This window comes from Opisthocomus hoazin, chromosome W (genome assembly GCF_030867145.1).
Source record: "Opisthocomus hoazin isolate bOpiHoa1 chromosome W, bOpiHoa1.hap1, whole genome shotgun sequence".
NCBI classification, from domain to species: domain Eukaryota; kingdom Metazoa; phylum Chordata; class Aves; order Opisthocomiformes; family Opisthocomidae; genus Opisthocomus; species Opisthocomus hoazin.
Window position 1 is genome coordinate 1,355,909 of NC_134453.1, and position 23,494 is coordinate 1,379,402.

General features: G+C 55.7%; 1 protein-coding gene across 19 annotated transcripts in view; it reads left to right on the forward strand.

Moving 5' to 3' along the window:
• The window catches only part of LOC104339067 (transcription factor 4), a 250,864-nt gene extending 229,474 nt beyond the window's left edge, over nucleotides 1-21,390 (forward strand). For 14 of the 19 annotated variants that reach the window (XM_075446799.1, XM_075446794.1, XM_075446795.1 and 11 more), the window contains 5 exons: nucleotides 14,392-14,527; nucleotides 16,445-16,607; nucleotides 18,172-18,401; nucleotides 18,802-18,944; nucleotides 19,591-21,390. In XM_075446799.1, the coding sequence (XP_075302914.1) occupies nucleotides 14,392-14,527; nucleotides 16,445-16,607; nucleotides 18,172-18,401; nucleotides 18,802-18,938 (666 nt within the window). In that variant the 3' untranslated portion in view covers nucleotides 18,939-18,944; nucleotides 19,591-21,390. The remainder of the gene's footprint in view (nucleotides 1-14,391; nucleotides 14,528-16,444; nucleotides 16,608-18,171; nucleotides 18,402-18,801; nucleotides 18,945-19,590) is intronic. The other 5 variants (XM_075446796.1, XM_075446797.1, XM_075446811.1 and 2 more) reach the window with 1 other exon arrangement.
• Nucleotides 21,391-23,494: the final 2,104 nt, after the last annotated feature.

Genomic DNA, 23,494 nt, shown 5'->3' on the forward strand with positions numbered 1-23,494 from the left:
CCTACCCAGGTCCTGAAATGCTTTTCAGCCTGCAGAGAGGTTTCGGTAGCGTTGCGGTTCGCTCGGGACCCGCCGCTTGCCGGGGACGCTGGGCGCGGTTCGTAGCGCACGGGCCCATCTTGGCACGTGGGCTGGAGAGGGTTTACGAAACGGGAGGTAATCCCGTCCCGGCTTTAAACACGTGCTTAAACTCGGGGGGGAGGAGGTAGTTGCGGGGTAGAGCTGCGCGTGCGGGCAGCGGCGTGCGTTGCCCTCTGGATTACGCGGCCCTTCTCCGGCGTGAAGCAGCCGCTGCGCTGCCGCCCGGCTCCGCGCTGGGTGTCGGGGGCCACGCTGGCCTTGGCCGTGCAGGCACCGTGGAGGTCTCTGCGACAGGCACCTGGCACTTCCCAAATGAAATATTTTGGCAGTTGCTTTCTCTCTTGCAAAGGACAAAAGTGTCTCTTCATTTTTTTATTTTGAATATGTCGCAAAAATCGTAAGGAAAACCATTTCACGCAGCGCGTTCGAGCCTGCAGGCATCTGAAGGTCCCACAGCAGAAAAGCAACGGGCCCGCAGGAGCTGCGACGCGGCACCTCTCGGTTCGGAAGCGGCCACGTTGCGCCGGCGCAGGGCTGGGCTCGGTCACTGCCACCTTCAGCGGGATTAAAAGGCAGTCGGTGTTGTACTTCCAAACCTCACGCCAGAACCAGAGTTGCTTACTCACACGTGGGATGGAGGAAGGGTGCGAGGAAGCAATCTGGGTGGTGTTTGCAGATGGGTCGAGCTATTTAGGTTAACGAGGATGAGGGGAGAGAAAGGGACCTGGTGGCTCCACCTCCAGTTTGCTGCTGCACGGCGCTGCGGAGGGCTGGGGCTTGATCCCCTGCTCGTCCCACATGCGAGGCAGGGCAGGTGAGGAGAAGGAATTGCAATTCACCGTATACATACAGGGAGGAGAGCGTATGCCTCTGCTAGTCGCGGGGAGATTTCTCCTCGGTGTGCCAGAACCCCTAAAAACGAGGCCAAAAACCGATTTAGTTGCGAAGGGGCACCAAACCCGACGCAGTAGCGGCGTATGACTCGGGTATATATATTTATATACGTATATTTGTGTGTGTGCCTTCCCTGGAGCGGTCGTCTGTTTGGGTTTTCCTAGCTCAGAAAAGCGTAGTGGAATGAGGAGGATTCCGGGGACGAACAGCGGGAGCGATTGCGAGCGCGGAAGGGTTTTCCTGTGGAGGGAGGCTGAACAGATTGCGGTGATTTTGCGGAGGGAGGAGATGAATAAGAGGCGATAAAATAGAGGAACGCAGAATAACGGACAGCACAGAGAAGGTAAATCTCGCTCTCCTATTCAGCCCGCCTTATAATTAAAGAACAAGGGGACATTCAGTCAACCTGACAAAAAGAAATACTTTTTATTCGCCGCACAGTGACCTGTGAAATTCGTTGCTCCAAGACGGAATCAAGGCCAAGTGTTCAGAAGCATTCCAAATAGGATTAGGCATCGTATGGAAAATGCAAACATTTAGAGTTTTGCTTGGCGGGGTTCAGACGGGATTCCTCCTTTTTTTTTTCCACAAGGGAAGGAAAAAATAGGAAAGAAAGAAAGAAAAACTTTGATGCCCGAGAGTGAGCCAACTGCTCGGGGAAGGAGGGAGCTTCTTCTGGTGGCCAATTATTTGGTAATTACCGCGTTCCCCGCTCGGCTGCGCGCCGGGGATGCTGTCGCGATAGTCGGCTGGGTGATTAGAAGATAACGAGCCCGTCGCGGTGCGGAGGGCATGGCTTTGTTCGGCAGGGCTGCCCCGCGCCCCGCTCGCGGCGACCGGGGGATCTCGGGCTGGTCCAGCCGGGCTGGCCGTGCTCCGGCCGCTCTCCACCCCACGCTGGGGACGACTCCGGCCGCCTCGGCACGCTCCGAGGCCACGGTTTGGGGTCGGGGCTGGGGTGCTGAGCGCCATCCAGAGACTCCGCAGCTGAGGTCCGCCGTCTCGTACTGCAATTAAAATATCCCAGCTGCCTCCTGCTTCCCCCCGGCCAGAAAAAGTTTGCTTTTCAGGTGTCCTTACCCAGACCAAAGCATTCTCCAACCTTCAGACGTGCCCGCGTACGATGCCCTAAGCTAAATATTTGCCCGTGGTTTTGTGTTGCGTCACGTTATTAAAATGCAAGGTCAGGTGTTGAAATTAAGCACCTGAGAAAGGAAAATAAAGGAGGTTTTGTCGATGGCTTTTATTGGGGCGGCTCGGTGACAGGCTCTGCTCCTCGTTAAATGCAGCGTTGCTGAAAGCGACTCCGTCGGGGGGAAAATACCGTTAAAAGCCGCGACGGAGCCTGCGCCGTGCGCAGATTCCCCCAAAAAAATGTGAAGTGTTAACCGAAAATGGGCTGGTGAAAGGCTCCGAGAGGTAAAAAGATGCTTTTTCAGCAGCTCGGTTAAATCCATCTCCTCACCCCTTCCCCAATAAAATTAGCATGAAGCAGACGTTGTTTTGCTCTCGGTGGCAGTTGCTGAGAATTCACCAAAGGAAATTCGAGATTGTAATTCAGCTTGGCCTCAGGTAATATGTTAAATACACTTGGGATACATAGAATCTAAGATTTGAGTTTGTGCAAAGCTATTTTTTCCTCCAGTGTTTAAACAATACGGCTTCTAATGAAGAAATCTGGCTTTGTTAAAAGCCAGAGCTGTGACTTGCGACTGTTCCTGCGTGTCTGCTCTCGATCGAGAGGAAAGAGCTTAATTTCTGGAGCTTGGTTCGCTTGGCGTCCGTGAAACGGACGCAGCGTGCACCCGGGGCATCGCTTCCGAGACGGCTGGTTCCAGAAACACGTCCTCCTCGCTTCAATCCCAGACGGAGGCGAAGTTAGATTTAAAAAAAATAACCCAAAAAAAGCGGTGAAGATGCGAGAGCGAAACGCGTCGGGGGGGGGGGGGGGGGGGGGAATCCTTTGGGGTTTTCGGAACGCGGAGGCGCTGGGTTTTGCGGGAGCGGTGCGGGGCGGTGGGGTCCGTCCGGACGCTGCCGGAGGGATGCGTGGTGGGAGGATGGGACCTCCCAGAGCTGCGAGCGAGCCGGGGACGTTCGCCCGCGGCAGGCAGCGCCCGGGCGGCGTTACTCACTGTCTGAAAGCGTCGCTTGGGCGAAGGCGTCGGGCCTGAGGATTCCTGTCGGAAAACTGGGATGAATTTGGAAGTGGAAAGAGGAGAACAAAGGAAATAGTTTGGGAGTGGAGTCAGGCTGAAGTTGGCCTTTGACCGGCTGATGCATTCCACGCTGAAAAGGAAGTTGAAGGGGGGGGAAATTTAAAAAAAAAAAAAAAATAATAAAAAATCAAGGAGGATACTGGTAATGTTTTCCACATTTGAATTTTAATACATGAAACAGGCTATAAAAGGCTGGCCAGCTGCAGTAAATAAAGTAGCAGTGGGAGGTGCGGGCCGGAAGCTTGTCGAGAGCGCTGGGGGAAGCGGCCGTGCCCACCGTGCACCTCCGCGCCCTGCCCGCGCTCCCTGCCCATGTTCCCTGCCTGCGTGCCCTGCCCTGCCCATGCTCCCTGCCCGCGCTCCCTGCCTGTGCTCCCTGCCTGCGTTCCCTGCCTGTGTTCCCTGCCTGCGTTCCCCGACTGCGTTCCCTGCCCGTGCTCCCTGACTGCGTTCCCTGCCTGCGTTCCCTGCCCGCGCTCCCTGCCCGCACTCCCTGCCTGTGTTCCCTGCCCGCACTCCCTGCCCATGCTCCCTGCCCTACCCACGTTCCCTGCCCGCACTCCCTGCCTCCATTCGCTGCCCTGCCCGCACTCCCTGCCCACACTCCCTGCCTGCACTCCCTGCCCTGCTTGCACTCCCTGCTTGCACTCCCTGCCCTGCCCGCACTCCCTGCCCGCGCTCTTTGCGTGCGTTCCCTGCCCTGCCTGCATTCCCTGCCTGTGTTCCCTGCCTGCATTCCCTGCCCATGTTCCCTGCTCTGCCCGCGCTCCCTGCCCATGTTCCCTGCCCTGCCTGTGCTCCCTGCCTGCATTCCCTTGCCCATGCTCCCTGCTATGCCCGCGCTCCCTGCCCGTGTTCCCTGCCTTCATTCCCTGCCCACGCTCCCTGCTCTGCCCGCACTCCCTGCCCGTGCTCCCTGCCTGCATTCCCTGCCCATGCTCCCTGCTCTGCCCGCGCTCCCTGCCCATGTTCCCTGCCCTGCCTGTGCTCCCTGCCTGCATTCCCTGCCCGTGTTCCCTGCCCACACTCCCTGCCTACATTCCCTGCCCTCCCTGCCCACGCTCTCCCTGGCGCAGCAGACGTGCACCTTCCCTCCCCAGACAAAACCAGGGCCGGGCCGGGTCGGATGCTGCGGGGAGCGGGCAGCAAGTGCTGGGGTGCGGGTGACGGGGCCGGGCTCCCAGCCGTGCGGCTGCCAGCGGGGCTCTGCTGCAGGCTGCCCGAAAAGGGCTTTCGGGTTTTACATCCCCTCGCTGTTTTTTTATTAGTGGCCCAGTAAGGGGAGCGTTTGAGCGTTCACTGATTTTTAGCAGGCCCCTGGAAGTCGGTGGTGTCCCTGTTTCTAATTTCCCCCCGTGCCGTGAGCAAGCGGGCGCGCGTTAATTCGCACCGTTCGCAGGCGCAGCGCATTCGGTACCAGTTTAGCAGCAAACTGGTTTGGCACTGGGAGCCCGGAGGGGCTGCCTGCTGCTTTGCCCCGGCGTGTCCCCAGCCACAGAGCCAGGGTGCAGGAGCTCTGGCGTATTTGGGGGTCGGGGAAGGGGGGTGACCGAGCAGGGGATGGGGAGGTTTGGGTTTCCCGTCCCGTCAAACCCGGGCTCCGCGGACACACGTGTGCTCGAGGCGTCCCTTTGGGGCTATCGGTGACGTCGAAATCAAGGCCATACAGGAGGATTTGTGGGGTAATGAAAATGGAGGCAGCCTCCCGGTGCCGGACGCGTGAAGCCGGCACGGAGCCGCCCCAGCCAGCCGCAGAGGAGCCCCGGGGAAGGGGCCGGAGCGGCGTGGGGACGGGGACGGCGTGGGGCTCGCTGTCAGGCTGCCCGTGGCCGTTCTCCCTCCGTCAGGGGCTTCGAGGCCGAAGTTTTAGAAGTCACAGGTCAAGAAGTTGGAGTTTGGGCTGGTTGAACGTGGCCATCTCCATCTCTCAGGGGCGTGAGCTAAGCGTGTGTTTCCAGCTCGAGCGGTGAATTTCCTGGCTTTCCGCAGCTCCTGTTGTTTCAGAGGTTCTGTGGATTGCGGGGATTTGATCGTAACGTTTCAGATTGAGTCGCAGAAAACAGCAGAATGCGAACTTCTGCGCGGGACTCGTAGAAGACACGTGTGTCTTCTGCAGCGGTGCACGAAGGTATCGATGGAAATCACTGTAAGCCAGAAACTGGGAGACGTTCTTCTCAAGACGGGGCTCGGCACCCCGTCGGCCAGCCGGCACGCTTCGCACGAGGGCCCACGGGAAGGGAGCCCGTTCGTGTGGGTTGGTTTTTTTTTTTTTTTACATCCACATTAAACTTACTGACGGAATTTTCCACCCCTAGGAATTAAAGCAGCAGCTCGTGAAGTAATTCGGTTATGTCACTGGTACATAAACAAAAAGAGTCGAGCGACTTGGCGTGATTTAAAAGGCAAAGTTTGGCTTTTGCTGTTTTGTCTCGCCGTCTTTTTCTCTGCTGGCTTTGTAGCACAGTCGTAGCTGCCGTGTCTGTGGTTTGCTTTGCCTGACTGTGTATTTTAGTTAGCAGGTATAATATAAATTAAAAAAAACAAAACTGGGCAGAATGACCTTACTGGAACGAAGTCTGACGTAACAGGCACCAGTGTAGGGTTTTTATACAAGCACCGTTCTCTGCCTAATTGCTTGACGTTCCTAGCGCCGCGCAGTCACAGCCTTTATCACATTTTTAAGTGATTTTCGAGCTATAAACTTCATTTTGACCAGCAGAGAAACCGCTGACGCCTTTTCTGGCGAGCGCTGTCCTCGCACAGCGGCTCCGTTCATTCCCGGGCAGCTCGTTAGGCGCTTGGCGCAGACCCCGCCGGGTTCGCTCGCGGGTGCGGGTCCCGGGGTGCGGGTCCCGGGGCAGGGGTCGCCCACCTGATGCTCTGGACAGGACCCTGGAACTGGGTATCGAAATAAAGCGTCCGGGGCACGCGGGCTTGCTCGCAGCGTGGTTTCCTCCCCTCCCTCCCCGGCCGTTCAGCGAAGAAGAGTTAATATCCTTAATCCTGTGCTTTAGGACCCTTTATATCTCCGGATTTAGCCAATACTTAAGTGAATCACCGTCTCTGTTGGAGAGAAATCGCAGGGATTATTTCCGCGACTTCGCTCCGACGGCCGTGCCAACCCCGTGCTCGCCGTAACGCGTCGCAACCGGTCCGTTGCCCTCACACCGCTGCGCTTATCTCCGGCGGTGGGGAAGCGGAGCCGATGAAGCGTGGGAGCTGGGGATGAGTTAGGGGCGAGCGGTGCTGGGGTCCCGGCGCCCGGGTCGGTCTGGAAGGGCGAGCGGCCGGGCAGGCACCGGGCAGCGCAGCTCAGCCGACGGCATCGACGGGCTGGAAGTCGGCTTTTCCCACCCAGAACCAAAGCCAGACCTCCCCCCGCCGAGCTGGGGGGACCCCCCGGCCGCCCGTGCTGCCGTGGCCCGGTGTCCTGGCCTCGCCTGGGGACGTGGCGCTGGCGCTTTGTTCCCTCCATCGTTTCCTTCCCCTTCCTTTCAGCGGCAAAGCCCAACTTCCAGCCCCGTTTAAATGGCTTTTGCATACAACTGGCTCCCAAGCAGCCCTTGCGGAAGGTATTTGGCGAGCTGCGTAGTGCTCGGCGCTGCTTTTTTTCTGTAGAAAAAAAACCGTGAACTTTGCTTTTTTCCTGCTTTAATGCCACTCTTAATGTCTTCTTTTTTTGTTGTTTTTTTTTTATTAAATCCTTTCTTATGCTTTTGATCTTATTTATAGCTGAGCCACCGGTCATATGGAAACTATTATTGTATAGCATGGAGATGAAAGACTTCGGCACAGTTAAATAAGAGTGAATAATTTGGACCAATAATACGCACGTACAGTGAGAGACCGTTTGTGTCGGAGTGCCCTGCGCCGTTCCCTTTTTAATAGAGAGCTTTGTCAGGGCTTTGCACAAATCTGCTTTCTGTCAGACTTCTAAACTCTGACAACATTGAACACATGTTAACATGCATCGCCTTACGCCTTTCGTGCCGCGTGTTTTTATTTATCTAATTGGGGAGCACAAGGTCATCGCTTGTAAAAGGGCAGAGCACGCTGCTCGTCGCGTTCGTTGGCGATGCGGGCAAGGTGGGAAGAGCCCCTGGCCAAGCGCAGCCCGAAGCTCTGCTCCCAGCTGGCGGTGAACGATTCTCCTGCGTGTTTGCAAAGTGACTCGTGGGCGTGAGGGCCGGCTCTCGGCACGAGGGGGGTTAACCGGAACGAACGGGGTGCAACGCTCGTAACCGCAGAGGAAAGCTTGCCCCGTTTTTTACAGCTTGGGTCTGCTCCTTGCCGTGCCCCGACTTCACATGCTCAGCTGTGAGCAATAAAAGAAGCGTTCGTATGGTGGTTGCTCACCGCTGCTTCGGATGCGCTGCTGGGTCGGGTGGGGGCTTTCCTGCTCTGCGGGGTGAAGTTTCCATCGTCATGTACGTGACATGGAGAGAGAAAGCTGGGAGGCTGGAGAGTTGGGCTGAGAGGAACCTGATGAGGTTCAACAAGGGCAAGGGCAGGGTCCTGCACCTGGGGAGGAACAACCCCAGGCACCAGTACAGGCTGGGGCGGACCTGCTGGAGAGCAGCTCTGTGGAGAGGGACCTGGGTGTCCTCGTGGGTGACAGGTTGACCATGAGCCAGCAGTGTGCCCTGGGTGCCAAGAAGGCCAATGGGATCCTGGGGTGCATCAAGAAAAGTGTGGCCAGCAGGTCGAGGGAGGTTCTCCTCCCCCTCTACTCTACCCTAGTGACGCCCCATCTGGAGTCCTGTGTCCAGTTCTGGGCTCCCCAGTTCAAGAAAGATGAGGAGCTGCTGGAGAGAGTCCACCGCAGGGCTACGAGGATGGTGAGGGGACTGGAGCATCTCTCCTAGGAGGAGAGGCTGAGGGAGCTGGGCTTGTTCAGCCTGGAGAAGAGAAGGCTGAGAGGGGACCTTCGAAATGCCTCGAAATATCTGCAGGGTGGGTGTCAGGAGGACGGGGCCAGACTCTTTCCAGTGGTGCCCAGCAACAGGACAAGGGGCAGCGGGCACAAACTGAAGCAGAGGAAGCTCCAGCTGAACCCGAGGAAGAACTTCTTCCCTCTGAGGGTGCCGGAGCCCTGGCCCAGGCTGCCCAGGGAGGCTGTGGAGTCTCCTTCTCTGGAGATATTCCAGCCCCACCTGGACGCGGTGCTGTGCAGCCTGCTGTGGGTGACCCTGCTTGGGCAGGGGGTTGGGCTGGGGGACCCACAGAGGTCCCCTCCAACCCCAACCATGCTGTGATTCTGTGATTCAAGACGCGATGCCGCGCTGCGGGCTGTCAGGTGCAGTTGGGGTTTCGTGGGGAGGGTGCGAGGCAGAGGCACCACAGCAGCTTTCCGTGTCGGTGGGTGCCTGGTCACCAGGTGGACTCGTTTTCTCTTCGTGTTCATTGAACACTGAGCATCTCTGCTGTGTGGCTCGTGGCGGGTGACCCCCCCATGTCCTTCTACAGAAGAATCCATCAGTGCTCTGTGCCGAAGGGAGAATCACAGAATCACAGAATGGTCGGGGTTGGAAGGGACCTCTGTGGGTCACCCAGTCCTGCCCCGTCCGGCCCCTCCGCTGCCCTGGGCATCCGCGCCTGGGGACGGGGTAGCTGCCCGATTCGCTGCCGTACTCCTCACCAGTGACAGAACAGGCATCTCAACAGAACAGTTCCTTGCTAAAAAAGAAGGAAAACCACAATTTTGAAACAAAGGTGAAATGGTGGATTCGTTTCCAGCGTCCCCGCATCGCGTTCTTTATCTGCGTTCACTCCAGGTGTACATCTCCGTCGTGAAATGCTGAGTATTCCAGAAATAATTTCCTCGTGGTGTTTTTAAACAGCGTCCCGTTCTTGATGAAGGCCTCGATCGTGCCGATAATCTGGAATACGCACAGAGTAGCGTAACCGGAAAAACCTGACGTTTCTGCTGAATACCTGTTAGCGTATACAAAAATGAAAATGCAAAGGTGAGAGCAGACAAGGGTTGGCCTTCTTGGAGCTGTTGGAGTTGTTAAAATGCCGTAGAAAACGAATTTAGGTGTGAGCTGAGGCAGCGTCTGCCCGGGTTTCCGTGCCGTGCCCATCTGCCTGGTACCTGTGTCCCTCCAGAGACCTGCACTGCAGGGGCCACGGAACGATTTTGGTCCTTACTCTGGTTTTTATCCCTGCCTCTGGAACACCCTTCTCTGTACTGCTATTTGTTTATCTTCCAGAAGCCTTTTGAACCTTAATAGTCCAAAAAAAGCCCAGGATTTGGGGCTTCTGGTGGTTTTTCCCTTTGGCTGAATGATCTCGAGCGGACTGTACTTCGCTCGTAGGTGGATTGAGGATGGATGAGGTGGACTGAGAACTGGCTGAATGGCCGAACTCAGAGGGTTGTCATCAGCGGTGCTGAGTCTGGTTGGAGGCCTGTAACTAGTGGTGTCCCTCAGGGGTCAGTACTGGGCCCAGCCTTGTTTAACTTCTTCATCAATGACCTGGATGAAGAGTTAGAATGTACCCTCAGCAAGTTTGCTGATGACACCAAACTGGGAGGAGTGGTGGATACACCAGCAGGCTGTGCTGCCATCCAGCAAGACCTGGACAGGCTGGAGAGCTGGGCAGAGAGGAACCTGATGAGGTTCAACAAGGGCAAGGGCAGGGTCCTGCACCTGGGGAGGAACAACCCCAGGCACCAGGACAGGCTGGGGCTGACCTGCTGGAGAGCAGCTCTGTGGAGAGGGACTGGGAGTGCTGGGGGACGACAGGGTGACCATGAGCCAGCAGTGTGCCCTGGCTGCCAAGAAGGCCAATGGGATCCTGGGGTGCATTAGGAGGAGTGTGGGCAGCAGGGCGAGGGAAGTTCTCCTGCCCCTCTGCTCTGCCCTAGTGAGGTCCCATCTGCAGTGCTGTGTCCAGTGCTGGGCTCCCCAGTTCAAGACAGATGAGGAGCTACTGGAGAGAGTCCAGCGGAGGGCTACGAGGATGGTGAGGGACTGGAACATCTCCCCTACGAGGAGAGGCTGAGGGAGCTGGGCTTGTTCAGCCTGGAGAAGAGAAGGCTGAGAGGGGACCTTAGAAATGCCTCTAAATATCTGCAGGGTGGGTGTCAGGAGGACGGGGCCAGACTCTTTCCAGTGGTGCCCAGCGACAGGACAAGGGGCAACGGGCACAAACTGAAGCCGAGGAAGCTCCATCTGAACATGAGGAAGAACTTCTTCCCTCTGAGGGTGACGGAGCCCTGGCCCAGGCTGCCCAGGGAGGCTGTGGAGTCTCCTTCTCTGGAGATATTCCAGCCCCGCCTGGACGCGGTGCTGTGCAGCCTGCTCTGGGTGACCCTGCTTGGGCAGGGGGTTGGGCTGGGTGACCCACAGAGGGCCCTGCCAACCCTGACCATTCTGTGATTCTGTGTAGGCTTGGGTACTGGGTGTGCCTGGGATGGTGCTTGCAGGGGGGCAGGGGCAGAGATTTGCCCATCAGCAGCAGAGCCCGCTCGTTCCTCCCGTGCTCATGTTAGGGTTTGTTCTTTGTTGGTTTGGTTTTTTTCCACTCCAGTCCCCGGAGTGCTGCAGTAAGGGGCTGTTTAAAGAGATGGAAATAAATAAAATATTAATAGAACTTCAAAGTGAGTTTGATTCTGTAAAGATAAAGTATTATTTATAATCTACACTCCCGGGCTGGGGGGAGCGATCCCTATCTTCGCTCCGCCTCAGGGCAGAGCCGTTGTTTGTACAACAGCCAAACGGGCGGCCCCGCTGGCTGCCGCGGAGCGGGAAGCGGAAAGCGCAGCATCCTCGGCGTCCGCGGCGGTGCCGGGAGCTCCCGCGCCCCGAGCTCGCGGGCGTCACCGCCTTCGGTCCCCAGCACCCCGTGTGGGCCGGGTGTGAGCTCAGCGAGCCGCAGCCCTGGAAAATGGGGGGTCTCAGCCGTCTGCGGCAGGGTGGTGGTGCTCCTGGAGGTCCTGGGCTCCTGGTGACCGCGGCTGGTGGCGTTTAGAGGAGGAAAGGAGACAGCCAGCCTGTTTCAAGGGACATCTTGGTGGTCTCTTTTCCCAGGTAACCAGCGATAGGACAAGAGGCAACGGCCTCAAGTTGCGTCAGGGGAGGTTTAGATTAGATATTAGGAAAAATGTCTTCTCTGAAAGAGTGGATGGGCATTGGAGCAGGCTGCCCAGGGAGGTGGTGGAGTCCCCATCCTTGGAGGGGTTCAAAACACGTGTAGATGTGGCCCTTCAGGACATGGTTTAGTAGGAATGGTGGTGTTGGGTGGATGGTTGGGTGGATGGTTGGACTCGATGATCTTAGAAGTCTTTGCCAAGCTATGATTCTATGATCTGAGGGCTGAAGTTTGCTGGAGAAGTGGTTTTTTGGGTGCCCACGTAGGACAGAGCATCCCACGAGCGGGGAGAACAATGGTGGGGTGGTGGAAACCACAGCGCTTCCAGAACCCAACGCCTGTAGTCCTCTGCTTGGGAGACTACCTGGTGATCTTCGATTATAGAGACGTGTGTGCACGTACACACACACACAAAGGTGTTTGTAGCCTGGTAGAGCTGGAGTTGAAGTCTCTCCGTGTCTCAGAAGATAGACCGTGTGCGGAGAACGAAGTGATGGGGCTGCCTGAATCTTCTTGCAAGCGACTGAAACTGGAGGAAGAAGTTACCCAGGAACACACGCCGTGGGGAGGCCGTCGCGAGGCGGGGGTTTGAGTAGCCGTGGAGTTAGGAGGCGTGGGCCTTGGGAGCAGCCCCTCGCCGGGGCTCGCGGCTCGGGACGCCTGCCTCCCACCCGGAGAGAGGGGAGGGTGGGCTCCAAATCGATCCCGGTGGATAGGAAGTGGTCTTTCTGTCGTGTAGGGTTGGGCTTGCTCACTGAGCAAGGCTGGAATTGGCCAGTTGGCAGGGAAAAAAGCTGCAAGTCTCAACAAGCAAGACTGATCACAGCGTGGGATGTGAAGGAGAAGAGAAGAACCGGCAGTTTTTGTCGTTCGGTTGTGAGACGTGACATAGGTGGTTACCTTCCAGATCTCTTGAGAACCTGGAGGAGAGGGAATGCGAGGAAATCTTTTTTATTTTTTGGAGCCAATATTAAAAACATAAATAAAACTTCGTATCAGAATGTCCGTGGTAAAGCGGTGGTGGACTTTGTGGCACCTTTTCTTTGCATCTGAATTCAACACTTCAGTGTAAAGATCCTCCAAACCATCAGCTTTTGATCGTTGCCCTGTCTGCTTCCTGACATGGTAAAAATCCTCCAAACCATCAGCTTTTGATCATTACCTTGTCTGCTTCTTGACACGGTAAAACGAGAGGTTGGCTTCAAGAAGTCAAGCCAAGTAATCAAGGTAGCCAGGTTGTCCCTCTTCAAGCCGGCCCACCCCACCGGAGGCATCTCCTGTAGTCCCATCGTGGCGGTGGTCCAGGGGAGGAGGTGGGCTGCGGGCTGCCTCTGGGTCCGTCCGTCTGTCCGCACAGGCCGTGAACGGAGCCCGCGGAGGCCGGCGGGGGAAGGGAGGGAGCTGGGATGAGACGTGGCGTCTGTCACAGCTTGATGGCTTCCAGCCGCTCGTGGGGGCTCTGCTCCACGGCGGGTGGTTGGTTGCCAGCCAGAAGTGGTATCCTGTGTTTCTTTGTCTTCACCGACCTCAAAACTTCGTGGTTTTCATAGGGTTGCAGAAAAATGGAGATTGGGGGGGCTTGTGAAGGTGGCCGGGGTGAGACCCCTGCTCGCGGTGGGTCCAGCTCCCGAGCGAGGTCGGTCTGCCCGGGGTCGTGTCCAGCAGAGCTGGGGACCGCTGGGGCTGGGGAGGGACAACCTGTGTCACCGGCATGGGGAGCAATGCTTCTCCTCAGAAGGATGTCACCAAGGTTTTACCGTGCTTTCTCCGCTGAGATTTCCGAAATTAGGACTGCCGAGCTCAGCACCCCGCGACGACTGATTCTTGGGTAACACCAAATAATGCTGGTTCCAGGCTTTTCTTAGGATCTCGCATTTTGAAAATTTCATAAATCTCCACAAGGAGCGAGGTTTTGTCTCTGCAGTTTCGCACTTGCTTTCGGTGATTTGTGTTTTGTCTGGTGGTAGAAGCTTTGCTCGAGTTCCCCTTGGCAGGATTCCCTTTTATCTCCCTCACCGCGGTCTCGGCTTGCTGTTAACAATTACCCTGTATTATCTTGGAAGCCTGATTAGAAACATCCCTCCATCTTTTTATCTGCCCCAGCGCTTACTTTTGGGGGGAATAAAGAGCGATTAACAGCTCTCGGGGGCTGCCCGCACCTTGAGGAGGTGGAGCGCTGAGCTTCCCGTGCGGCCCCGCTGTCTGTCCGTCCGTCTGTCTGTCTGCTGGGAGCGCAGCCAGCCGGCGTCACCGCTCCCGGTGCTTTTATATCAAAGCAAAAGCTGACAATTTTGCTCTTCAGACTCTCAACTCCGCTTGGCGATCTCCGTTAATGAGCGAAGGAGCAGCCCCGCGGCGCGGAGCGTGCCTGGGAGCGGCGTGGAGCGGCGCAGCGGCCGCGTCTCGGCGGCGGCCGCGCTGTCGGCTCCGATGATGGCGTTGCTGGAGTGTTTAATAAAACCTTTTATCGGCGCGTTACCCGGCACGGCGGCGTTGGCAGGGCTGGGGCCCCTGCGGGTTTGGGGCTCGGCGGTTAATGAAATACGGCGAGCGCTGGTTTGGACGGGCCCTCTGGTTTTGGACAGGCAGGTGACACGTCGTTACGGTCGGGGGGGGGGAGCGGGGGCCACGCCGCTCGCTGCCGCTGTCAGAGGCGTAGCTGGCGTTACGGGGATGGGGGGGGGGGAATGGCAGGCCTGCGAAGCTGATCCCCCGAAATGAAAGTCGAATGCCAAATTGAAATTCCTGCAGGATTTCCGATGGCGGTGGGGGAATTGCGAAGCCCGCAATTAAGCATATGGGCATGAAGATAATTGTCAGATCCGTTGGCGGACATGATAGAAGACAGATGGGGAGGAATCGGCGCGCTCGGCTGCGGCACCCCGGGAGACAGTTTGACGTTTTACCTGCCTGAGCCGCTCTGCCGCGTTCGTCGCGCGGCGGGCGGTGCGGTGCGTGGTGCCATCCACGCCCTCTATCGAGACACGGCCCCGTGCCCCCCGCTCGCCGCCCCGCTCCCTCTCCCGGGGTCCCCAGGGTTTGGGGTTCGGCCGGCTTGTCCGGCACCGCGCCGTCTCACCGCCACCTCTCTCCTCGCCGGCAGGTCGGGGCGCATCGTGAGGATGGCGTCAGCCTCCGCGGGAGCCACTCGCTCGTGCCAAACCAGGTCCCGGTCCCCCAGCTGCCCGTCCAGTCCGCCACCTCCCCGGACCTGAACCCACCCCAGGACCCGTACAGGGGTGAGTACCGCTCTGCCGATTCGGCTCCAGGGACCGCGGCTCGGGATCGCGGAACGCTCTGTGTTGGAAGGGACCTTCCAGACCACCTGGTGCCAACCCCCTGCCACGAGCAGGGACATCTTCCACCAGCCCATGGTGCTCAGAGCTCCATCCAACCTGGCCTTGAGCACTGCCAGGGAGGGGGAAACTTCTCTGGGCAGCCTGGGCCAGTGTTTCACCACCCTCATGGTGAAGAATTTCTTCCTTCTATCTAATGTAAATCCACCCTCTTTGAGTTGAAAGCCCTCACCCCTTGTCCTATCACTACATGCCCTTCTCCAGCTTTTATACAAGCTCCTTTCAAGTAGTGAAAGACCACAAGGTCTCCCCGCAGCCTTCTCTTCCCCAGGCTGAGCAGCCCCAGCTCTCCCAGCCTTCAGATCATTCCCAGCTTACCTCTGCACAGTGAGTTTTGATACCAGGGCTGCTTTAAGCAGCAAATTAAAGAGCGTAGAAAACACTGCAGCACGCACGTGAAAAAGCTGCGAGTCTGAGGTGGGAGACTCAGACCTGCGGATTTTCCGCCGCGGTCGCGGCTCTGCCAGGCCCCAGGTGCCTCTCCTTGGCTCGCAAGACACGCCACGCTGTCCCACGTTGGGCAGACCCCGCGGCGGGGTTGCGGCGAGGCAGGCCCCCGAGCACAGCCGGGGTTTGTCGATGTTCCACAAGGTCCTGGCCATTGGTTGCAGCCGAGGCATTTTGATTATTTTAAGAGAAGGACACATTAAAGACTTTTCTTTTTGAGGCGAAGGGAAAGTTAGGTAGGGATTGAAGAACAGGACTAGCAGCTGTGTGTTCTGCTGGACGACAGTTTGACCATGAGCCAGCAGCGTGCCCTGGCTGCCAAGAAGGCCAATGGCATCCTGGGGTGCATGAGGAGGAGTGTGGGCAGCAGGTCAAGGGAGGTTCTCCTGCCCCTCTACTCTGCCCTAGTGAGGCCCCATCTGCAGTGCTGTGTCCAGTGCTGGGCTCCCCAGTTCAAGAAAGATGAGGAGCTACTGGAGAGAGTCCACCGCAGGGCTACGAGGATGAGGAGGGGACTGGAGCATCTCTCCTACGAGGAGAGGCTGAGGGAGCTGGGCTTGTTCAGCCTGGAGAAGAGAAGGCTGAGAGGGGACCTTCGAAATGCCTCTAAATATCTGCAGGGTGGGTGTCAGGAGGATGGGGCCAGACTCTTTCCAGTGGTGCCCAGTGACAGGACAAGGGGCAATGGGCACAAACTGAAGCAGAGGAAGCTCCAGCTGAACCCGAGGAAGAACTTCTTCCCTCTGAGGGTGACGGAGCCCTGGCCCAGGCTGCCCAGGGAGGCTGTGGAGTCTCCTTCTCTGGAGATATTCAAGACCCACCTGGACGCGGTGCTGTGCAGCCTGCTGTGGGTGACCCTGCTTGGGCAGGGGGTTGGGCTGGGTGACCCACAGAGGGCCCTGCCAACCCCGACCATCCTGTGATTCTGTGATTCTGTCCTATGCCCCCTTCCATGGCTGCTGGACGTGCGGGTCTGGGCAAGATCACAAGCCCTCTGCCCATTCTGTAAAACGCAGGTGATGTCCTCTGCTACCAGGCAGCTCAGAACTCCTTCAGGTGCAGGAATCCACTTTTCCCTGGGACTCCAAGCTCTTCCTTTCTTCCCAAGCCCTTCCTGGCGGCAGGAGCTCGGGGTGGGGGCACGAGCCGGCTGCGCGGTCCCTGCGGCTGCGGTGCTGCTGAGCCCGCGGTGCGTGGGCAGCGAGCCCTCACCTGCTCTGCGGGTGGAGGAGTGGAGCCGGACCCCTGACCCGGGGCTGCGCCGCGGGTCACCCTGCGTGGGGACGCGGCTGCGGACCCTTCGGGCGCTGGGTTAGGCGCTGCTTGACAGCTCGTCGCTGTGTTCTCTCGCAGGCATGCCGACCGGACTGCAAGGGCAGAGCGTCTCCTCGGGTAGCTCCGAAATCAAGTCTGACGACGAGGGAGACGAGAACCTCCAGGACACAAAGTCTGCGGAGGACAAGAAACTAGAGGATGACAAGAAGGATATCAAATCAATTACTAGGTCAAGATCTAGGTAACAGTATATAATAGTGTCGCTTCATTTAATTCCTTTACTGGATTTCGATGAAGTGAACAGCACAGGAGGAAACTGTGAGGTTTTTTCCTGGCAGGTAAAAGCACAGCCGAAGCGGAACGGTGTGGCCATTCTGGCAGTGCCGAGTACCTTTCTGGTACCTGTGCTCCGGGACGTCCTCAGATTGGAACAAGTCACAAAATGGGACGCTGAGCAAGTTCTCTGCCACCCGTAAAGAAATCTAAAATGTGCGCCTTAGGCTGTTGCTCCTCTCCGGCTGTGCTTGGAAATTGGAATACACTGGGGATTTTCATCTCTTAAAAAATGTGCCCACGAGGTGACCACACCTGCGTCTGAAATGACAAACCGTGGGTTTATCTCAGAAAGAAATCTCTCATTCCCAGTCCTCGATTGCTGTAAAGCTCTAGGGCTCCCTAGGCTGGAGCAGAGGGTTTAGAGGGCTTGGCTTGGCATCTGCTTTATAAATTTTGGGGGAGTGGTAGCGAAGTCGTAGCTGGATTTGACCATCTGGGAGCTCGTGCCTGTGCGCTGAAGGTGAGCCGTGTCTGTGGGTGCTGCAAACGCGAAGCTGAGCGAGGGACGGCCTTTCCTGCTGGCCCTGGCGTTTGCCAGCAGCTCAGCACCCGACGTGCAGCCGGGCGCTGCCGGTGCTCGGCGTCAGCGGCCGAGTCCCAGGCGACGCTGCCAAAACCCCCCCGACGCTGAAAGCCGGGCACAGCGCGGGGGCTTGTTCAAAGATGACGGGCAGCGTCCTGCCGCCTTGTCCCCTTCCACGCCCGGTTCTCCGCGCTACCGCCGCGCCGAGGTGAGTCGCGTCCGAGCGGCCCCCGACGCGGACCTCTCAGGCCGGCGCTCGCCGGAGCTGGAGACGTTAATTACTCTCACGTCTCTTACGACGGGAGAGAAGATAACGACGCTCGAGATTCTCTCTGAACCAATGTGTTGAAGTAGCCGTGTGTAGAAGCGGGGCTCTCGTGTGCATTCACGATGCGGGAAGAGGAAGGCGCCTTGGTGCTGATGGGGGGTGATCGCAGTTCTGGTTAATTCAGCAAATCCGCTGTCGCTGATGCCTATTTACGTGGGGTTTGGAGCTTTTGTAGCCTAACATTTTTGCTTTTAACAGCCTTGCAGCTTTAAAAGGTTACTCCTGATATTTAGTTAAACGTCTAAATCCACGTTAGTCCTGCTGAAAATATATTACTCCATTTGCATCACCGATTCCAATGACACAGTGCCGGTGACTCACCGGTGGGTGTGTTTTCCATTTAAAATCATCATTTTACCTGGGTGGAAGGCAGTTAAAATACCCAAAGTCCTGCCTTGCAGAATGTAGAGCTTCGTTACAAACCAGGGCTTTACTCGGTGTAAAATTAAAGGGGGCTGAGCGATGCACAGGCGTGGTGGAACAGCAAAGAAGAACCGCCCGGGAGGTGTCTGGTGGTGACTTGTAGCCCTGGGCTTGGCCAAAGGCTGTTGAAGAAGATCTTTGCGCCGCTTTTTTTTCCACATCATTAGAAAATGATGTGTTCCTTTTGTCTCCCAGCAATAACGACGACGAAGACCTGACACCGGAGCAGAAGGCCGAGAGGGAAAAGGAGAGGAGGATGGCCAACAACGCTCGGGAGCGCCTGCGCGTCCGCGACATCAACGAGGCTTTCAAGGAGCTGGGCCGGATGGTGCAGCTCCACCTGAAGAGCGACAAGCCCCAGACCAAGCTCCTGATCTTACACCAGGCTGTGGCCGTCATCCTCAGCTTAGAGCAGCAAGTCAGAGGTCAGCGTTCCGCCGGGTCTCCTCGCGTCCCACCGCGGGTTTGGCCCTGCCAAGCGCTCCTTGCTGAGTTGGGGGGGAGCCTGGCTGGGGGCACGGGGTGCCCGGGCAAGGGGCAGCACCTTACCCTTGCACCCAGAGCCACCTGGGGTGCTTGCGTTCCTCCGGCCCCGGCCATGCTGCCATCGGTCCTCGGCGTGTTTTGCGCTCGTCAGCGTGATCCCAACTCAACGTTGGGCTTGGCTGCTCCTCGGCGAAGCGCGAGGCCGGAGGCGTTGGCAGCGCTGGCGTTGCAGCCCGCTGGGAAAATAACAATTAATTATCTGAAGTGCCCACGCAACAAACAGACCAGTCAGGTATAAAAATGTGAATTTTCAAACTGTCTTTTGCTTCCATCCAACAGAAAGAAACCTGAACCCGAAAGCGGCGTGTCTGAAAAGAAGGGAAGAAGAGAAAGTGTCTTCAGATCCTCCTCCGCTTTCCCTGGCGGGACCCCACCCCGGGATGGGCGATGCCTCCAATCACATGGGACAGATGTAAAAAAAGGCAAGTTTAGGGCTACGAGGATGAGGAGGGGACTGGAGCATCTCTCCTAGGAGGAGAGGCTGAGGGAGCTGGGCTTGTTCAGCCTGGAGAAGAGAAGGCTGAGAGGGGACCTTAGAAATGCCTCTAAATATCTGAAGGGTGGGTGTCAGGAGGATGGGGCCAGACTCTTTCCAGTGGTGCCCAGTGACAGGACAAGGGGCAACGGGCACAAACTGAAGCAGAGGAAGCTCCAGCTGAAGATGAGGAAGAACTTCTTCCCTCTAAGGGTGACAGAGCCCTGGCCCAGGCTGCCCAGGGAGGCTGTGGAGTCTCCTTCTCTGGAGATATTCCAGCCCCGCCTGGACGCGGTGCTGTGCAGCCTGCTGTGGGTGACCCTGCTTGGGCAGGGGGTTGGGCTGGGTGACCCACAGAGGTCCCTGCCAACCTCAACCATTCTGTGATTCTGTGAAGTTGCCTTGCCGCCGTGCCCCGGGACCCCTGCCCCGCGCCCCCATCCAGCCCCCATCCCGGGCAGACCCACCCCTGAGAAGTGGATTTTCGGGTCGCCCCGATTCGGAGGGCGGTTTTCGGGCGGGCTGCTGCGGGAGGGTGCGGCGACGGACGCGCGGGTCTCCTGGACTGATGGGATTTTTTACTTCTTCCGCAGGTCCAAGTTGCCACATTTCTTCATTTAAGCAAGAGACCACTTCCTTAACAGCTGTATTATCTTAAACCCACATAAACACTTCTTCCTTAACCCCTTTTTTTGTAATATAAGACAAGTCTGAGTAGTTAAGAATCACAGACGCAAGAGATTTCAGCATTCCCGATTATTAAAACCGAGAGGAAAAAAACAAAAAGCAACCACAAACAAAAAAGTGCAACTTGAGGGACGACTCTCTCTAACATATCACGCAGAATGTCGAACGCAGTACGTTACGAGCTGTCAGCGCGCAGCCGAGAGACTGAATGGCAATCTTCTCCACACTGTGGGACAATGCATTTGTGCCTAAACTTCTTTTGGAGGAAAAGAAAAAAAAAAAAAAAAAAAAAAAAAAAAAAATATAAGGAATTTGTAAGTCTGAGGAAAAAAAAAGAAAAAAAAAATATTTAATTTAAAATTGTAAACTTGCAATAATGAAAAAGTGTACTTCTGAAGAAAACGAAAAAAAAAAAAGAGCGTTTTTGTTGGTGTGCTAGACAGCTAGTGTTTATACTTACTGGATATGAAAAGGGAAGCTTTGCTGCCCAGATATTTACAAAACCAGCAAACGTCCTAACGAAAACTGAAGCGATGACATTAGCCATTCCTTAGGGTAGGAGGAACAGATGGATCTTATAGACCTATGACAAATATATATATATAAATATATATATAAATATATATGAAAAATTTAGTGAATATGGTAAGCTTTTGTTCATTGGTTTCAGACTTTTTTGCTCCTGTAAAAAAATAGTACTGATTAACTTTTTTAAAAAGAAGATTTTACTGTAAATAAGGGGGTTTTTTTTGTCTGGTTTCTGTCCCTCTCCCCTGTTTTTGTTCTTGTAACCTGTAGTGCCAACTCTGTCTCTGGAGGGGTGGTGCAGGACGAAACGCTGACCCTGACGTTGCTTCTCATCCATAACTAACGTAGAGAGTTGTTTCTTCGGTCTCGGGGGGAAGACAGGACTTGGGGTGCGGCGCCGCGGGCGCGGGAGCGAGCCCCGGGCCGCCCCGCTCGGCCCTTTGTTTTTATTTTTTTTCTTTTTTTTTTTCTTTTTTCCTGGGATTTTCAGAGGTACAAGGTTAGAATGCGACAATGTTACCACTGTGCCTTCCAATGTTTATATCATCGGGAACACGACGTGATCCAAGTGGCTGTGATTAGCGAAGCGGTCCGAGCGTTCCCCGCGCGCGTCGCCCGAGCGGCGCGCAGCGAGGCGGTGCTGAGTACATGGTCAGGGTTGGGGGGGGGGGTTGGGGATCGCGAGTAGCGTGACGGATTCCGGTCGACTTTTTTATTTTTCTGTTGTTCTTCTCTCGTTCGGAAGTGGATTCTTGAAGCGTTGACCACTGGCTGCCTCCTCCTTCCTTTGCGACCGGCCGGTTGCGGTCATCATGCAGCATTACGACAAGCCTTACGAGTCCCGAAGCATTAAGTTGCACTTTCTCCAGGAGGGGTGGTCGTACCAGTATTTCTCTGGCCAGTACGAATGAAGTTTTGAACCTATTGAATAGGAACATAGCTCAACCTACGGCACAGCAGCTCATCAGATAATTAGCTCTGAAGTCCGGGCACAACGGAACCAGCTTCCGTAGCGAATCTCGACAACGCTTGGTGTACAGTGCGGTTAACAGGTAGTGCTCCTAGTTAAGTATTCGTCAGCATCCTTTTGTCTCTTAATTCCAGTTTCTTATTTTTTACAGCCGCACCAACCTGGCATGTATTTGAAATAAAAAAAAAAAAAAAAAAAAAAAAAAAAATCTCCCTGTTCGAGTAGATTTTCCACCTATCGACACTGAATAAATGCCATAAATCCATCAAACGGTCTAAATGTTCCATCTGTTCTCCTGTTTTGCCAGTTATATAGTAATGAAAAATACATTTGTAAATTTTATGCAACAAATGGCAAACGTATCATTATTTTGAGATTGTGTATGTAAAAGTTATATTTTTACATGTAGACTCTTGTTATTATGTGTTTTAATACATTGTATCGGGGTTTTTTTTTTTGTTTTGTTTTGTTTATAAAAATCTGTGTGGTTGAAAAAAAGTCTCGTTTAAATGAACTAGCGAGATCCGAGAACCCGAATCCTCTGTTTGTTTCTGAAAACGTAAAGAACAAACCCGGTAGTGACCACGTGCTCACCTTCGACGTCCCCATCCCCATCCGGAGTAGCTGTGTCCGTGCTGGGAACTGTAAATACGTTCAGTCGCGATAGAACTTTCCAGCGCTTTGAGTTGCCGATAAGTTTCTCGAATGTGGAGGTGGATTCGACGGCTAGAGCGGACGCGAGAGGAGGCCGCGCGACGGCTCGGTGCCGGGCGACGGAGGTGCAGGAGGGACGCTGGACGTGGAGCGCGGCTGGCGTCCCCGGAGGGGGCGTGAGGAAGCCGATGATGGCGGCCAGCGGTTCCCAGGCCGGCCGGAGGGCTCTGCTGCTCGGCCCTCCGGACGGCGCGAGGAGCACGATGCCGATGAACAAGCCATATCTTTTGTTTTTTTGTTTGTTTTTTTTTTTCCAGGAGACCTCAGACCCGGCGGACCGCGCTCGGTTCGGGTCTGGCCGAGCGCGCCGCTCGAGCGGGGTAGGGAGCGGCAAGGAGGTCGGCGCCGGGATGCTGAGGACTGTGCTTCTGATAAACGCTGTAAAAAAAATAACCACAAAAAAATAATAATGATAAGACCAACTCCGTGTTTATTGAAACCAATCTGTGGATGGAAAATAAATGACGAGTTTAGTTTCTGGAACTTAAAAAAGAAAGAAGCTTTTCTTGTTCCGCTGGCACGCGGCCGACGTGGAGCGGTGCCGGCGGCTGCGGGGCTCCCCGGCCGGCGCGGGGAGCGATGGCGGCGGCACGTGGCGGGCACGCCGCGGCTCCCGCGCCCTCGTCCCTCCCGGATCGATCACCCGAGGATCCCGGTTTCCAAACAAAAACCCCCACGAGCGTGCGAGCCGCGCTTTTTTCCGCTCTGTCCCGGCCCGGGTGAGGCGAGCGCATCTCGAGCTGCCTTCCCGCGAGGGGGTTGAGCTGGGGGTGCCGCGCCGAGGCGGGGAAGGCTTTTAGCAAGCTGTACCCTTGCGGGAATAAAACCGGGCCGAGAAACTCTCCAGGAAAGAAAGAAATCCCCAATTAGCGGCTTTTTTCCGCGCCGATCCACCTCCACATTGAAGTAATTTATGAACACGCCGCGTAGGGAATCTGTTCGTCGAGAGCTCCTGTACCATTTGTCTTCTGTGTAGCTGCAAGGAACACGAACGTTTGTACAACCGTCAGTCCTACCAGTGATGCAACTTGTACTGATTCAGTCTTCCGAGGGGTCGGGGGGGTTATTTTGGGTTCTTTTTTTAAGGTTTTCTTTTCAGGGGTCGGGCTGGGGGGGAGGCGACGAAGGCGGGCGGTCAGGGAGAGGAGGGGTTCACCCTTGTATCCAGGAGGCAGAGTGGGATCCGTGTCCAAAAGCGAACAATATCGAATATTGCCAGGATTGATGAGATTTCAGCGGAAACAAGCACAAATAGTAAATAAAGAAAGAAGAAATTTAGGAGAAAAAAAAAAAAAAAGGGGGGGGGGGGAAATACAAAGAAAAAAAAAAAGAAAAAGAAAAAAAATTAGTCCACTGGTTGACTGGAAAAAAAAAACAAACCCTAGAGGTGGAATACGATGAATTCCAACACAGCGGGGCGCCGGGGCCCGGGGGGCCCTACCTTTTCCTTTTGTTTTTGTTTGTTTGGTTTTTTTTTTAAAAAAAAAAAAAACATGTTCTTTCTCATGGGACTTGAAGTTGATTCATATTTGTGCAGTGCTGGTTTGACCATACTCATTTCAAGTATTATAGACTTATGTAATGGTGAAAATATATGA